Source organism: Aulonocara sp. 'chitande type north' Nkhata Bay, linkage group LG18 (genome assembly GCF_057382095.1).
Source record: "Aulonocara sp. 'chitande type north' Nkhata Bay isolate Kocher_YH1m ecotype deep benthic linkage group LG18, A_spYH_male_GT1.1, whole genome shotgun sequence".
In the NCBI taxonomy this organism is placed as follows: Eukaryota; Metazoa; Chordata; class Actinopteri; order Cichliformes; family Cichlidae; genus Aulonocara; species Aulonocara sp. 'chitande type north' Nkhata Bay.
Window position 1 is genome coordinate 5,523,304 of NC_141361.1, and position 16,083 is coordinate 5,539,386.

Consider the following 16,083-nt stretch of genomic DNA (forward strand, 5'->3'; position numbering starts at 1 on the left):
ATCTAGAAAAGGTACTAGAGCGTCTCAGAGAAGCTGGGCTGACTGCTAATTCGGCAAAATGTGTTTTTGCCAAGGCTGAAACTGAATACCTGGGATTTGTCATAGGTAATGGGGTGATAAAACCACAAGTGAGCAAAATCAGCGCCATTGAATCCTGCAGTTTGCCACAGACAAGGAAACAACTTAGATCATTTCTTGGCATGGCAGGGTTCTACCACAGATTTATCCCTCATTTCTCTGCCAGGGCGTCTCCCCTCACTGATCTAACAGGTTCTAGGTGCCCTAACCCTCAGCACTATCAGCAGCAAGAGCAGAAGCAACCCCCCAAACAGCAACATTGTACCCCATCAGGTAAAAAATGGGCTACGTTTGCTTTGCATTGTGCCCACCTGATGACAGTGATATAGTGTGATGCGATTCCATATTAGATTCTTGATGAATGTGGGTTGTTGTTCTTCAGCCTGCTTCTATGTGCCCTTTTTAACTGTGAGCACCCGCCCCTTTAAACATCTCTGCACTGCCCTGACTAAATGTATATATAAACTGTCTCTATGGTTTACAGTCTGAGTCTGACAAGCTGTCAGCTGTTCATTTCTGCTATTTGAATTGTTAAAAGAAACAAACTATTCATTTAGCAGATTAACAAAAAGAATAGAGAGGCATCCAGTTATTGACATTTATATTATTTAGTTAAAGGTTTGAACAAAAAACAATTAAACACAGAGCCTCTTCCTGCTTTCTGGAATGAATCACAGCATGAAAACCCTTCCTCTTCTTCCTGCTCTCTAGCTCAGCACCTCCTGTCTGTCCATATCTTTCTGTGTTCCCTCCCCTTTAGATCTACATTATGAAGATGGGTGTAACCAACATGTGTTAGAGCTGGCAGGCCCCATTCACAGCAGCAACACATGTTGTTCAGATCAGAGGTCAGACCAGTTTCTATAATAAGGAAGTGAAACTCACACAGTCACTGACACTGAGAGGAGAAATGGCGCAGAAAGGAGTTCAGCTAGACCGAGAAACCTTCTCTTGTTCGATCTGTTTGGATCTACTGAAGGATCCAGTGACTCTTCCCTGTGGACACAGCTACTGCATGAAGTGTATTGAAAGCTTCTGGGATGAAGAGGAAAAGAAGAAAATCTACAGCTGCCCTCAGTGCAGACAGACTTTCACAGCGAGGCCTGTCCTGGTGAAAAGCACCATGTTAGCAGTTTTAGTGGAGGAGCTGAAGAAGACTGGACTCCAAGCTGCTCCTGCTGATCACTGCTATGCTGGACCTGAAGATGTGGCCTGTGATGTCTGCACTGGAAGAAAAATAAAAGCCTTCAAGTCCTGTTTAGTCTGTCTGGCATCTTACTGTGAGAAACACCTTCAGCCTCATTATGATGTGGCTCCATTAAAGAAACACAAGCTGGTGGAGCCCTCCAAGAAGCTCCAGGAGAACATCTGCTCTCGTCATGATGAGGTGATGAAGATGTTCTGCCGTACTGATCAGCAGAGTATCTGTTATCTCTGCCCTGTGGATGAACATAAAGGCCACGACACAGTCTCAGCTGCAGCAGAAAGGACTGAGAGGCAGAGAGAGCTGGAGGTGAGTCGACAAAACATCCAGCAGAGAATCCAGGACAGAGAGAAAGATGTGAAGCTGCTTCAACAGGAGGTGGAGGCCATCAATCAGTCTGCTGATCAAACAGTGGAGCACAGTGAGAAGATCTTCACTGAGCTGATCCATCTCATCCAGAAAAGAAGCTCTGATGTGAAGCAGCAGATCAGATCCCAGCAGGAAACTGAAGTGAGTCGAGTCAAAGAGCTTCAGGAGAAGCTGGAGCAGGAGATCACTGAGCTGAAGAGGAAAGATGCTGAGCTGAAGCAGCTCTCACACACAGAGGATCACATCCAGTTTCTACACAACTACCCCTCACTGTCAGCACTCAGTGAGTCTACAGACTCATCCAGCATCAATATCCGTCCTCTGAGCTACTTTGAGGATGTGACAGCAGCTGTGTCAGAGGTCAGAGATAAACTACAGGACATTCTGAGAGAGGAACGGACAAACATCTCACTGACAGTCACTGAAGTGGATGTTTTACTGTCACAACCAGAGCCAAAGACCAGAGCTGGATTCTTAAAATATTCATGTGAAATCACACTGGATCCAAACACAGCAAACACATGGCTGTTATTATCAGAGGGGAACAGAAAAGCAACATTAATGAATCAACAACAGTCTTATTCTGATCATCCAGACAGATTCACTAACAGGCGTCAGGTCCTGAGTAGAGAGAGTCTGACTGGACGTTGTTACTGGGAGGTGGAGTGGAGAGGGGGAGGAGTTGATGTAGCAGTCGCATACAAGAATATCAGCAGAAAAGGAGATGAATGTGTTTTTGGATATAATGACAAATCTTGGTCATTAGATTGTTACAACAACAGATATATATTTTGGTACAACAACATCCAAACTCCTGTCTCAGGTCCTCGTTCCTCCAGAGTAGGAGTGTACCTGGATCACAGAGCAGGTATTTTGTCCTTCTACAGCGTCTCTGAAACCATGACTCTCCTCCACAGAGTCCAGACCACATTCACTCAGCCGCTCTATGCTGGACTGAGGCTTAACTATTATGGAGCCACTGCTGAGTTGATTAAAGTGAAATAGACTGAAGTCTTTCATATTGTTGTAAGTTTAAATCTGTATTTTAGTTCCCTTTTAGTTTCTCTCCATCATTATTGTGGTATTTATGTGCTGCACATAAATCAGATGTCAGTCAAACATTATGGGCAGTACCTCGACATCTTCAACATGTTGTCTTGATGTTTTTACGTTTTATAGGTGGAGCTCTTTCCTGTGTCTGTTCAGCCATGGAGACTATCAATGCTTATGGATATTTTTATTTGAAAAATTTCTCCACATGACAACATAAACTTCTCTATCTTCTAAATGTTTACTGAATATTTTTCTTAGGTATTTGTATGTTGTTGTTTCTCTTCACTGATCTTAACAGAGAAGTCTACAGACCTTCCTTTATCACACAGATTTTATTCTCATTTGTACATTTATAAAGAAAACAATTAATTACAGAGCAATTATTTTAAGTCTGTGGAAAGATGTCATGGTTGGTTTGCAAGCTGTTTTGTAATTTCTTTATTTAGAATGACATCTTTCCACAGACTTAAAATATAAATGTACTATCAATTACAACCTAGTGGCAATTTCAGCTTCCTTTTACATCATCTTTATGATTCAATTCTGTCATAATCAATTGAGTCTGATTTTGCTTTTCAAAATGAAAACCCAATATGTGTTGAAACAGCAATTTTCATTTTTAAAACATTCTGAAATAATTGAAAGAGTATATCACATATGGACAAATTCGACGGGCCATTAATTTGAAAGGCGAAATCAGACCAACATGAAATTTACATGGTTTTACTGTCGGGTTGGATACTGTTGATCTAAAGTGGAATTATCCTGTGGAAACAGCATCTTTCAATTTAAGAGCATTTTGAAATTGTTAAACGAGTAGGTCGTCTACGGGCAATTTGAAAATACTTTTATTTTGGAAGGCAAAATCAGAGTGACTTGATCTTAACATCGTATCTCTGTGGGGTTGTATACTGTTGATTTAAAGTGAAATTATTCTGTGGAAACAGAAAATTTCCTTTTTAGAGCATTCCGAAATCACTGAAAGTTAGGTAAGTTATTGGCATTTTCAACAGGCCATTATTTTGGAAGGCAAAATCAGAATGACTTGAAATTGAAGTAGTACCATGGTGTGGATGTACACTTTTGATCTAACATGGATTCATCCTGTGGAAAGAGCAAGTTTCATTTTTAGAGCGTTCTGAATTCTTTAAAAGAGTAGGTCGTATATCGGCAATTTGAAAAGTCTTTTATTTTGGAAGGCAACATCAGACTGACTTGATATTGATATGGTATCACTGTGGGGTTGGATACTATTGATCTAAAGTGGAATTATGCTGTGGAAACAGCAATTTTCCATCTTAGAGCATTTTGAATTCGCTCCAAGAGTAAGTCATATATGGGCATTTTGAAAATGCTTTTATTTTTGAAAGCAAAATCAGACTGACTTGAAATTGACATGGTAACATCGTGAGGTTGTATACTGTTGATCTAAAGTGGAATTACCCTGTGGAAACAGGAAATTTCACTTTTAGAGCATTTTGAAATCACTGAAAGTTAGGTCAATTGTGGACAATTTGAAAAGGCTTTTACTTTGGAAGGCAAAATCAGAATGACTTGATATTGATATGGTATCACTGTGGGGCTGTATACTGTTGATCTAAAGTGGAATTACCCTGTGGAAACAGGAATGTGCCATTTTAGAGCATTTTGAAATTGTTCCAGGAGCAACTCAGATATGGGCAGTTTGAAAATGCTTTTATTTTTTAAAGCAATATCAGAATGTCTTGATATTGATATGGTAACATCGTGAGGTTGTATACTGTTGATCTGGAGTGGAATTACCCTGTGGAAACAGGAAATTTCCATTTTAAAACATTTTGAAATCACTGAAAGTTAGGTCAATTATGGACAATTTAAAAAGGCTTTTATTTTGGAAGGCATAATCAGAATGACTTGATATTGATATGGTATCACTGTGGGGCTGTATACTGTTGATCTAAGGTGGAATTACCCTGTGGAAACAAGAATTTTTCATTTTAGAGCATTTTGAATCGTTAGAAGATTAAGTCAATTATGGACAATTTCAAAGGGCCATTACTATGAAAGGCAAAATCAGACTGACTTGATATTGATATGGTATCACTGTAAAAAGACTGTGGTTGGAAAGTGTTGATATAAAGTTCAAATAGTATTTGGAAATACGACTTTTGCTTTTAAGAGCATTATTAAGTCATTGAAAGAGTAGTTCAAAAATGAAGATTCACAGGGCTTTTACTTTGAAATCCAAAATAAGATGGCCTTGATAGTGACAGGGCACAATTAGGGTACAAGGCTGTGTCATATAGATCTAACATTAGAGTTTGTAAAAAAAAAAAAAAAAAAGCCTAAATTATATGTTATTATGTTCTTAACATATCTGTTAATTCACTCGAAGTTGGCTTTTATTTTGAAATCCGGTTTCCACATCCATTCCCGTAATACTTTGAATACACAGGGAACGTAAAACAAACTGGAGGCTGGCTTGACTGCAAGTCTCGAATTGGAGGCTGGCTTGACACAAGTCTTCAGTTTCTGGGAGAGTTTAACAATGAGAGACTGATGATGCAGAAGAAATCTCCGTGGTTAAAAACATTAAAAACAGTCGTCCAGGATGATGAGATCCGCCACTGGCTCAGACTGCTGTATATCAGCCGGAGACCCGAGATGAAGTCACGCAGCAGGTATGTAAAACTGTGATGTTCTCAATGAACTAACACAGGAACGATCTGAGCTCAGTCTGTAAGCTAACAGGCTAAAATCAGAGAGCAGCTAATCAAACAAGTGCGTCCGTTTTTTTTAAAGGTAAACTTTTAACAATAGACTTTCATGAGACACATCAAAACCAAACAGGGAGGGAAAGCTTCGGTTTTCTGCACTGTGCCACAGTTCGCTGTCTGCTTCGGTTCACGACGCCTCACTCCGGGGCTACAGACAGTTCTCTGCCGCCTGTGGTGCTCCTCACCTCCGTCTGCACCCACAGACTTCCCGAGGTGGAGGCAGGCCGGCAGGGACTTTGAGAGATGGGCTTTACTTTTAAAAATAGCCCTTAATCAGGGTCTAACTCACTAAAAGATGGCCACATGTCTCTCTCCAACTTAATCTCTTTCTTTTAAGTAATTGTTTTTCATTGAAATGAAATTAATTGTTCAATAAAATGATTACATTTATAATTGAATTAAAGTTAAATGAATCAAGGTGATTTTGACTTTGCTAGTTAACAGGAAGAGAAACAAACTTACACAGGATAAAATGAAATTTGGACCCAGCAGAAAAAGTCAGATCACAGACAAACAGAAACATTCCTCTTTGGCTAAAATAAAATGCAGATTATTGCTCATCTGCAGTTTTAATCATGGTGAATAATTTATGATTCAGCCAAGTAAGATTCTTCTGTGTGGAGGTTTTTCCCCTGTCAAAAGGCATTGACCATTACCTTCATCTAAACATGGAATTTAAGTCATGTAGTTGCCGTTGTTTGTTTTTAAAGAGGTCATAATATTTTTGTGATGGTAGAAATTGATCTTCAAAGTAATAGTTATAAAGTGAATTAATAAGACTTTCCAACAAAGAGAGGGAGTCACATGGTGCTTCTGAAACATTTGTACAAACCTCTCTCACATATGTGAGCAACATGCTCACAGTGTACAGCCCTGCTGACTGAGGCTGCACCTTTACCTGTCTAATCTTTTTCTTTTTACTTTGTTCCTCAAGTCCCACATCAACATGAAGTGTAAGGAGGAGGAAGATCTGGCTGGCCAGCAGGTCTGGAAGCAGGAGAGGAACTTCAATCTGGACCAGGAGGACACAGATCCCCCACAGATCAAAGAGGAACAGGAGGAACTCTGCATCAGTCAAGAGGGAGAACAGCTTGTAGTGAAACACGAGGATGAAGGCATCGTCGTCTGGAGCGGGGAAGAGCGGCTCAGACAGCTGCATAACATCTGGAAACCTGAGAAAGATTTACAGACCAGCGGTAAAACTGTAATCGCTTTTCTGAAGTGTTAACATTAATATTAAACCTACAGTTTGTATCAGTCAGATCTATTTAATGTGTATTCGTGAAAACATGACAGGGAGTTTTAAATGGACTGGTTCTTATATAGCGCTTTTCTACTCAATCTTGAGCACTCAAAGCGCTTTACAAAACTTGTGCATTCACCCACTCACTCCCATTCGCACAAGCACATTTTTCTTAGTGCTTTCTACCAACATTCAGACACACATTCCACAGATCAAAGAGCAACTTGAGGCAACTTGGAGTTAGTATCTTGCCCAAGGATATTTGAAATGCAGACTAGGTGAAGCCGGGAATCGAACCGATCAGTAGATGATCTGCTCTACCGCCTGAGCTACAGCCACCCCCAATAGTGAAGATTATTTTGAAAAATATCAAGATGTAGATCAGTTTCGAGATCAACTCCAAAATAGATCATCAGTCAGTCAGTAATAAGTGAGTTCTTTTTTGTTTGAAAGGTTTTTTTTACTCTTAATGTTGCTGAAAAATGTCAGAACTCAAGTTCTCATTTGCATCAGAGTGCACAAATAACTTCATTTTTACACACTTTTAATTTCACCTGCAAATGTGAGCAACATGCCCTCATTACAGACTTTAACTAAAACTTTATCTTCTCAGAAGTGTTTTTCTATAATTACATTTTTTTTATTGTTCGTTTAGAAGCAATAGTGGAGAGACCGGCTGACTGCTGCAGAAGAAATCTGCTCTGAGGTTAACAGAACGTCTGATCGTCCAGTATGAGATCAACCTTCAGCAGAGACTGCTGGATATCAGCCGGAAACCCGAGATAAAGTTACGCATAACAGGTAAAACTGCGATGGTCTCAGTGGACTAACACAAGAATACAACTCATGTAGGACCTGATCAGAGCTCAGCTTGTAGGCTAACATACTGAAATCAGGGAGCGGCTAATCACACAAGTGCGTCTCTTTTTTACGGTAAACTTTTAGCATTAAACAAACCTTGAGACCGAGAGAAAGTGCCTTTATAGAAGATTTATTTAGAAGATTAAGATAAAGGAGGCAGGGAGGGAAAGCTTCTGTTTTCTGCACTGTGCCACAGTTCGCTGTCTGCTTCGGCTCTCTGACCCTCACTCCGGGGCTACAGACAGTCCTCTGCCGCCTGTGGTGCTCCTCACGTCCGTCTGCACCCACAGACTTCCCGAGGTGGAGGCAGGCCGGCAGGGACTTTGAGAGATGGGCTTTACTTTCAAAAATACCCCTTAATCAGGGTCTAACCCTACAAGACCATCGTGCCTCCCCCACCATCCTCACCTCATGTTAAAATGTATATTTTTCAACTGAATTATATTTGGGTTCAAGAAAATGATGAAGTTTTTAAAATAACTTTGTAATGTTCTAATAAACAGTCTTAACTCGAACTAAATCAGCTCAAATCTCACAGATGTCAGTGTTATTCACAAAGCATGGAAACATAGTTGTTAGTTTTGAATGCAGCCACAGCAGGCAAACTATGGCTGCATGCTCCAAAGAACAGGAGCACAGTAACTGAACACACTCTTAGCACACTTACATCTGATTTTGGGAACAGTTAACAGATCTGAACCTGATGACCTGAGAGGTTTAACTGGGTCAAAGGTCGAGAGCCAATTGAGAACTGTCCAGTTAAACCAACTAAATGATGAAACCTTTGATTTAAAATGTCATGATCAACAGTATCAAAGGCAGCAATGAGATCAAATAGAACTAAGACTGAAACTCTGAGTCCCTAATAATCTTCAGATCACTGATGACTTTAGTTGGGTTGATTCTGTGCAATGACTGGCTGTGAAACCTGACTGGTACTTATCTGCTATGGCACTGTGAGATTTTCAGTTTAATCTACAACAATGACAAACATTTACTTGCAGCGTGAAGCTGGCAGCAGCTACCTGAATGATTTGTACTCTGAACTTTCCTAATAAGAGTATCAGAGCTCGAGAGTAACTTACACTTTCATTTTTCACATTTGTACAGTTTAAATTTCACTCACATATGAGGACATGCTCAGAGTGGACTATATTTGCTCAGATGTGTTTTCCTGTCATCACATTATTAACCTTTTTCCTCAGTGACCCTTTGTTCCTCAAGATCTCCCCCTAACATGAAGTGTGAGGAAGAGGAGGGCCTGTATGACCAGCAGGTCTCCAACCAGGAGAGGAACTCCAGTCTGGACCAGGAGGGCCCAGATCCTCCACAGATCAAAGAGGAAGAGGAGGAACTCTGCATCAGCGATGACGTAGAAAAGATTGTACTCAAACAGGAGGATGAAGGCCTCATCTGGACTGAAGAAGAGCAGCTCAGACAGCTGGATAACATCTGGAAACCTGAAATGAACTTACACAGCAGGGGTATGTAAAACCGTAATGGTCTTACCTAAAAATTAATATGACTTTAATTCATTCAATAAAGATATTTTGGAAACACATCAGAGTTCTTCAAGGCCAGTGTTTAAATAAACTCAGCTGATTGTTAGTCGAGGTTTTCTGAGAGCTTCGCTGCTTTTTATCCCCATATTTTAATCCTACTTTTAAATTTCCCCTTCTGTCTGATGTTTGTCTTATCATTTACATAAACATGTTTCCAACAGTAATTGGTGGACAAACTGTGATTGGTGCATAGAAATTTACTAACGTGTTAGAAGTGAGTGCATGAAATCTTATTTTAACAGTTTCCAGGTCTGGGTAAATGATATGATGATATTTCGGATGATATTTTGATTAAACTCTGTTGTAGAGTTGGAAATGGACAGCTGTAGACACCACTGCCGAGTAGTCATTCTTGTTATACTTCTATATTTATCTAAGACAAGTAATTTTGTCCATTTGTCACCTCAGCTTTCCCACAACAGCATGAATGTGAGGAGGAACTGGTTTTTGGGGACCAGGAGAGAAACTTCAGCCTCGACCAGGAGGATCCGGAGCTTCCACAGATAAAAGAGGAAGAGGAAGAACCTTGCACCAGTCAGGACGTAGATCAGCTTGTAGTGAAGCAGGAGACTGAAGGCATTATTATCTTCATGGTGGCTCCTACTTATGAGGAAAGTGAGCCAGAGCTGGACAGTGAACATCTCCTTTCTTCCAGCTCTCCTGAACCAGAGAGCAGAGATCAGCAAGACAACTTTCCTGTGTCAGAGAGTCAGCGTAAAACTGACACAAGTAAAAAGTTTGTGAAATGTGAGATTTGTGGAAAAACCTTTGAGTACAGATCCAAACTAACGAGACATATGAGGGTTCACACAGGTGAGAAGCCACATTCTTGCAGCACCTGCGGAAAAAGATTCAGCCTGATGATAAACTTGAAAACTCACATGAGAATCCACACAGGTGAGAAGCTTCATTCAGAGGATACAGTTACAAAGACACATGAGGATTCACACTAGTTAAAAGTGGGAGAACTGTCAGATGAAGCAGTCCACTGAGAAGCCAGATCAGAGCAGATCAGATGACCTCCTTCCTTAAAAAACTCTGTATTGTTTATTGTATGTAGGGGTGGGAGATATAGCCTCAAAATAATATTTCAAGAAACTTACATTTAAAAAAAATAATGTACATTTTATCAGCTCGGCAGGCAGCAGCATTTATATGTGTAAGTAAATGATGGATTTTCCATCTTTCTCTTCCAGTGAGCTGCTGTCACTGATGACAGCTTAGCTAATTCAAAGTGTGAAAATGTGGCCACCTCAAGGTGCTTGATATTGTAAGGTAAAGACCCAACAATAATACAATGAAAACAGAGAAAACCCAAACAGTCATATGACCCCCTATTAGCAAGCGTTTTGGCGACAGTGGGAAGGAAAAACTCCTTTTTAACAGGAAGAAACCTCCAGCAGAACCAGGCTCAGGGAGGGACCCCCATCTGCAACAAGGAAAGTTTTAAGTCTAATCTTAAAAGCTGAAGGCTCTGCCTCCCATTCTACCTTTAAATACTCTATGAACAACATTATAGTGCAATGTTAGTGACACGGCATACATGAAATATGAGCACATAAGTATCCTCAGGGGTGTTTTTCCTGGAAGTTTTAAGAAAAGTGTATTACAAGTGCTTACACTCTAGCTTAATATCCAAAATAACCTTGTAATGCGGAGCCTGCACAATTCTGTCATATAAGGAAAAGAAATTCTACCTGGTTTGTTTCATCTTGGGTCGAGCTTTTTAACCTCCTGCTTTTCCACCGTGTAGCACATCAGTAATTTCCATCCACTGACTGCTCTTGCTGTTATATGAAATGTAACTCGCGAGTGCTCCAGTGATGCATGGTTGAATCATTTGTTTACCTTTGGGTCGCACATCACTGCTGCTAGTATCTCCTGCTCACGTGCCTTCACAGCCCGGTTGTACTCAAGTGTGTTTTTGCTTAAAGTGTTGTAACAGGTTTGCTTTTTTCACTTTCAGTGGGAAAAGTTTTCTTGCATATTTTGCGAACATTCAGCTACCAAACTGTGACTGGAGCCCGACATATGGCTCTGGCTGTGAGACATGACTGGGGTTGACTCATTGGGGTGAATGCAAACACATGATGTTCCTCTAAACACACTTTTTTGTAAACATTTATACCAGTATTATTGCAGATCATATGATATGTCACAGCCCTAATTCTGTTTGTTGCATATTCCATTAAAACCTGTAATGAAGATGAAACACGTATTTACATTCATTTGATGTGATATTTGTATCGTGTTGAGCTGTGGAGGTGACAAAAAAGTTGCTGAGATGTTTTATTTTTTTGTTTAGTGGAGAGGTTTTACTCCACAGAGTCAAAGCTGGAAAGAAACACACATGAGACCAAACATTTTGTGATTTAATCTTGATTTTCATGAAGACTGAATTTCAGCATGTGCTCATCCTGTTGATTCGTATGTTGGTGTTGGTTATGTGTCTTAAAAGTGAAATAAAGATTTCTTTAAAACTTCTTGTGGCTATTTTTTTAAGGCACAATCTTTACAACATGAAACAACGTCTGTGAAGCACATTTTGTACAGTGGGCAGGGAGACTTGCCCATCACTGTGGTGGTGGGGTGGATGAGATTTGCCTGCGGTCACTTAAGGCTCTGTATGTTGTGGGTCTGTCCTGGTTGTCCTGCTCAAACATTGTATGGAAGTTGAGGTCAGTGCCTTCAGACCGGCCAACTATGGTGGTAATCATGGTCCCCTGTTTTATGAAGGGAGTGTAGAGGGTATGTTTGCACTTCAGGCCTCCCTAGGAAGGTCTATATCTGTAGTCACTTTCACTGTTTTCTTATTGCTGTTTCAAATTGTTGTTTCTGTTTGTAGCCTTTTTATTGAAGGATTTTGGTTTATATTATTAATATGTGCATTTGTTGTTATTAATAATATTTGCTTCACTCTCCATTTGATGTGTTTTTGGTATGTTATACTTTTAATTGTTCTATGATTATGTTTATGTGGGGTTTATAATTATATTTAAGTTCTGGGGTTTTTTTATGAATAAAAGTGACTTAACTTGTCAGAGATATGAGACTTTGGGCATTTCCCCTTCTGTCTTATTCTCAGTGTCTTGTCTCCATGTTTATTTACCTCTGTGTTGCTATCTTTGTGTCTCTGTCTCTTTCTCTTCCCCTGTTCAGTGGGATTTAAGACTTCCAACAAATAATTTCAAAGGGTCAATTAAATTTTAATAAAACCATTTTACTCAACACTGCACTCGAATTTTAGCATTTTTTTTTACTCAGTCATAAAAAGATTCATCTTAAAATATGTTTTAGATACATTTTTATTACTTTTTTCTTTCTTTCTTTCTTTTCTTGTTGTTGTCCCGTTTCGTTTTTTAGCCATCAGAATTATTGTCTGAAGGCCAAAAAAGATGCCCAACTAACTTAATTTACCAAATGGACCATCACGGCCTTGCCATATTGGTCCATTTGATCAACCTTTGTTATTATTTATTTATTTTAATTTATTTTCAGTTGTTACAGATAGGACAGACATGACTGGGGGATAGGAAGGAAGGAAGGAAGGAAGGAAGAAAAGGGGAAGAGGGACAGTGAGAAAGGGCACTTAAAAAATATCTCCCAGGTCACCTGTTGAGAGAAGAAAATAAGAGAAAACAAGCAAAAAAGAGAGCAACATAATAACACAACACCATTGCAATAATCTAGCTAAGTGTAAATAACAGTAAATATTAAATACTGAATGTGATTGTGCAGCATGCAAGATTGACATCGCACAATGTGGTTTGAGGTAGCAGCCAAGAAAGGTGTAGCTTGTGTGTGTGAACACCTGTGTGGATGAGTGCTCGTCTATTCAAAAGGCTTCTCCATGTAACGATCTGCTGGTGTGGGGAGCCACAGCCCCGTCCCCCAGGGCATGAAGCAGGCATGGAGGAGATCCAGGCCCCAGACATCCAGAGGCCCCCAGAGTGCGAGCGCCCAAAGAGGACCACCGGAGGGGCAACCGTGCCACCTTCCTGGGAAGAGCTGAGGAGAACCCCAGATGAGGGGTCACCCAACAGCCACAGAGCAGAAGCCAGAGGGGGCGGCAGTGACGTACACGCGGGCTCTGCCGGCAGTCAGCTGTGCCAGAGTGAATCGAGCCCCCGCAAGGGGCCCGACCGAGCCACGGGCACCAGGCCCCACCAAGCAGCCGTACCGGGGAGTGAGCTGGTACAGACCTGAGCGTCCAGCCCTGGACACCAAGAACGCACCGATGTCTGAGGGCATCAGCCACCAGCAGGGAGTGTGGTGAGGGGAAATAAGCCTCCATACCTTGGAGGGCCTGAGATGTTCCAAGGGGGTGGAGTGTAAGACCCGAGCTGACATATAGACACAGACGAATAGGCGCACACAGACCTAAACATGCATTCCCACCCTCATGCACACATATACAAATACTCGGCGCTCATCCAACCTGGATACAGACACAAAGAGTATTTTAAACTATTCTGTAAATTCTTGGAAAGTGGTCTTTTTTGGGGGGGACCTCTGCTACTACCAGAGGTTGTCTGCACCACACCAGGGCCTGTGCTGCTAGCATAAACCAACTGAGCCTCAACCAGGGCCTGTGCTGTTTTCTGAGGCCATCTCACTGCACCAGGGCCTGTGCTGCCAGCTGGATCCATAGGCACCATCCCAGGACCTGTGCTGCTGGCTGAGGCCATCTGCACCGCACCAGGGCCTAGCTGGACCCATAGGCACCACACCAGGGCCTGTGCTGCTAGCATAAACCAACTGAGCCTCACCAGGGCCTGTACTGCCGGCTGGACCCATCTGCACCACCCCAGGGCCTGTACTGCTGGCTGGGGCCATCTGCAGCACACCAGGGCCTGTTCTGCCGTCTGGACCCATAGGCAACACCCCAGGGCCTGTGCTGCTGGCTGGGGCCGTCTGCAGCACACCAGGGCCTTTGCTGCCGGCTGAACAAACTGCATCTGTGTTGCTAGTGCAAGACATCAGCACCACACCAAGGCCTGTGCTGCTCGAAAAGCTTATCTGCAATACATCGGGCGCTGTGCTGTTGATTGAAGCCTTCTACACCACATTGGTGAATGTGCTAGCAGAAGCCCTCTGCTAGCAAGCCACCAGGACCCGAACTTTTGGCTGGAGCCTTACTTGCCATCCTAGGTTTGTGCAGCCTATTTAATTCAGCATCAACAATCATTGTGTTTTGGATAATGGCTTTTTTAATAACTTTACTTTGCTTATTGGCCGTGGGGGACTTTTGGACTCTCAATTTTTCTAAGATGAGAACATTTAACAGTGACCCCATTCTGCGAGACATGGTTCCCAGATCTACATGCGTCACTGCTGCTATACATCCTGTACAATTTCCAATGTATTTGGAACAGGACATTAATCATTTTGAACTACAGAAAGATTTACCTCATCTTCAAAACCTTCTTGCTTTGTACAATTACAAAATTAGTTACGAAAAATCCTGCTTTGTGTCAACATTTCACACGTCAAAATCAATAAGTACAAAGCAGAGACTTCTGATCGTCTTACTACTGCTCTTATCTGGTAATGTGCAACCTAACCCAGGCCCTGAGCTGCAATGTAGCCAGACACCATCTGAATTTAAATCCTCACCTGGGCTGAAGATAGTTCATCTTAATGTGCGCAGTTTGTTACCCAAGATGGATATGATCAAGATCTGGGTTCAATCAACAGATGCAGATATTGTCCTCATTTCTGAAACTTGGTTGTCTAAATATATATCTGATGAACATGTTAGCATGGCTGGCTACAATATCTATCGCACCGATAGGTTTAAGAAAGGTGGTGGTGTTGCTGCTTATGTTAAGTCAAAATTTGATGCTACAATAGTTCTATCAGAATCAATTTGCAAACAATTGGAATTTTTGGCTCTGAATGTGAATGTTGCAAAGGGTCTTTGCATAACAGTTGCTTGTTGCTATCGACCCCCTTCTGCCTCCACAGAAGCTCTGCGTTCTTTAAACCTTTTGCTGTCCAGACTAAATTATGGGGAGCTTGTTCTAGCTGGTGACTTTAACTGGGATTGGCTCAAAACTGTTTCAGATGATTTTAAATCTTTCTGTGATTCTATCAGTCTTACCCAGCTGGTCAATTTACCCACTCGGCCGAATCTCAAAAGCCCCGAAAAGTCTACCTTGATTGACTTGATTTTGACAAATGTTCCTCATAAATTTTCATCTTTGGGTGTCTTTTGTAACGACTTAAGTGACCACTGTGTTGTTGCTGCTATTAGAAATACTAAAGTGGCCAAGTCACAACATGGTATTATTTTTAAAAGAACTCTTAAACATTTTAATGAGCAAGCATTTTATCATGATTTGTCAAATTATGACTGGAAGAAAATAGGATTGATCCCTGATGTAGAATTAGCGTGGGCATTCTTTAAGGATGGGTTTATGCAAATTGTGAATAAACATGCTCCATTAAGAAGATATAGGATAAAAGGTCGTGAAAACCCCTGGTTCTCCCAAGAGCTGGCAGATATCATTCATGAGCGTAATCTGGCTTGGGCCAAAGCGAGGAAAACAGGCTACCCCAGTGATTGGCTTCTTTTCAGACAACTAAGAAACAGATGTACTTCCTCTATTAAGAAAGCTAAAACAGAATATTATCTGTCTGTCACCACTGAGAACCTAAATAATCCACAGAAGTTCTGGAAAATCATTAAGTCTCTTTCAGTGAGTAAAAGCTCCCACGCTCTACCCACCTATGTTTTTAAGGATTCTGTTCCTGTTTATGATAGGAAGGAGATTATGAATTGTTTTAACAAGCACTTTATATCTTCTGGCTCTTTGTTTGACTCTCTGAACCCAGTCTCTGTAAAATCTGGCACAAACCTTCCGGTGTACACTGGTCAGCCATTTAACTTTGTTCCTTTCTCTGTGCAGGAGGTCTGTAAAGCTCTTAAACTGTTAGATCCTAGAAAATCTCCAG

At 41.2% G+C, this 16,083-nt stretch overlaps 2 protein-coding genes across 2 annotated transcripts; both read left to right on the top strand.

Annotated features, from left to right (window-relative positions):
- The first annotated feature begins 973 nt into the window (after nt 1–973).
- LOC147307798 (tripartite motif-containing protein 16-like) lies at nt 974–2,662 on the top strand. The gene has a single exon (XM_086272969.1). It carries the CDS (start codon nt 989–991, stop codon nt 2,654–2,656), a length of 1,668 nt encoding a protein of 555 aa, XP_086129095.1. The 5' UTR covers nt 974–988; the 3' UTR covers nt 2,657–2,662.
- Nucleotides 2,663–8,727: 6,065 nt separating this feature from the next.
- Nucleotides 8,728–11,609, top strand: LOC147307799 (uncharacterized). Its single transcript, XM_086273184.1, has 2 exons — nt 8,728–9,048; nt 9,535–11,609. The coding sequence occupies exons 1-2, from the start codon at nt 8,802–8,804 to the stop codon at nt 10,077–10,079; spliced, it is 792 nt and encodes a 263-aa protein (XP_086129310.1). The 5' UTR covers nt 8,728–8,801; the 3' UTR covers nt 10,080–11,609.
- The last annotated feature ends 4,474 nt before the right edge of the window (nt 11,610–16,083 follow it).

What these genes read in the sequence shown, in the direction of transcription:
- LOC147307799 (XM_086273184.1), top strand. Translation starts at nt 8,802, where the DNA reads ATGAAGTGTGAGGAAGAGGAGGGCCTGTATGACCAGCAGGTCTCCAAC. An exon ending in AATGAACTTACACAGCAGGG is followed by an intron (nt 9,049 to 9,534) that starts GTATGTAAAACC and finishes TTGTCACCTCAG; the next exon opens with CTTTCCCACAACAGCATGAA.
- LOC147307798 (XM_086272969.1), top strand. Translation starts at nt 989, where the DNA reads ATGGCGCAGAAAGGAGTTCAGCTAGACCGAGAAACCTTCTCTTGTTCG.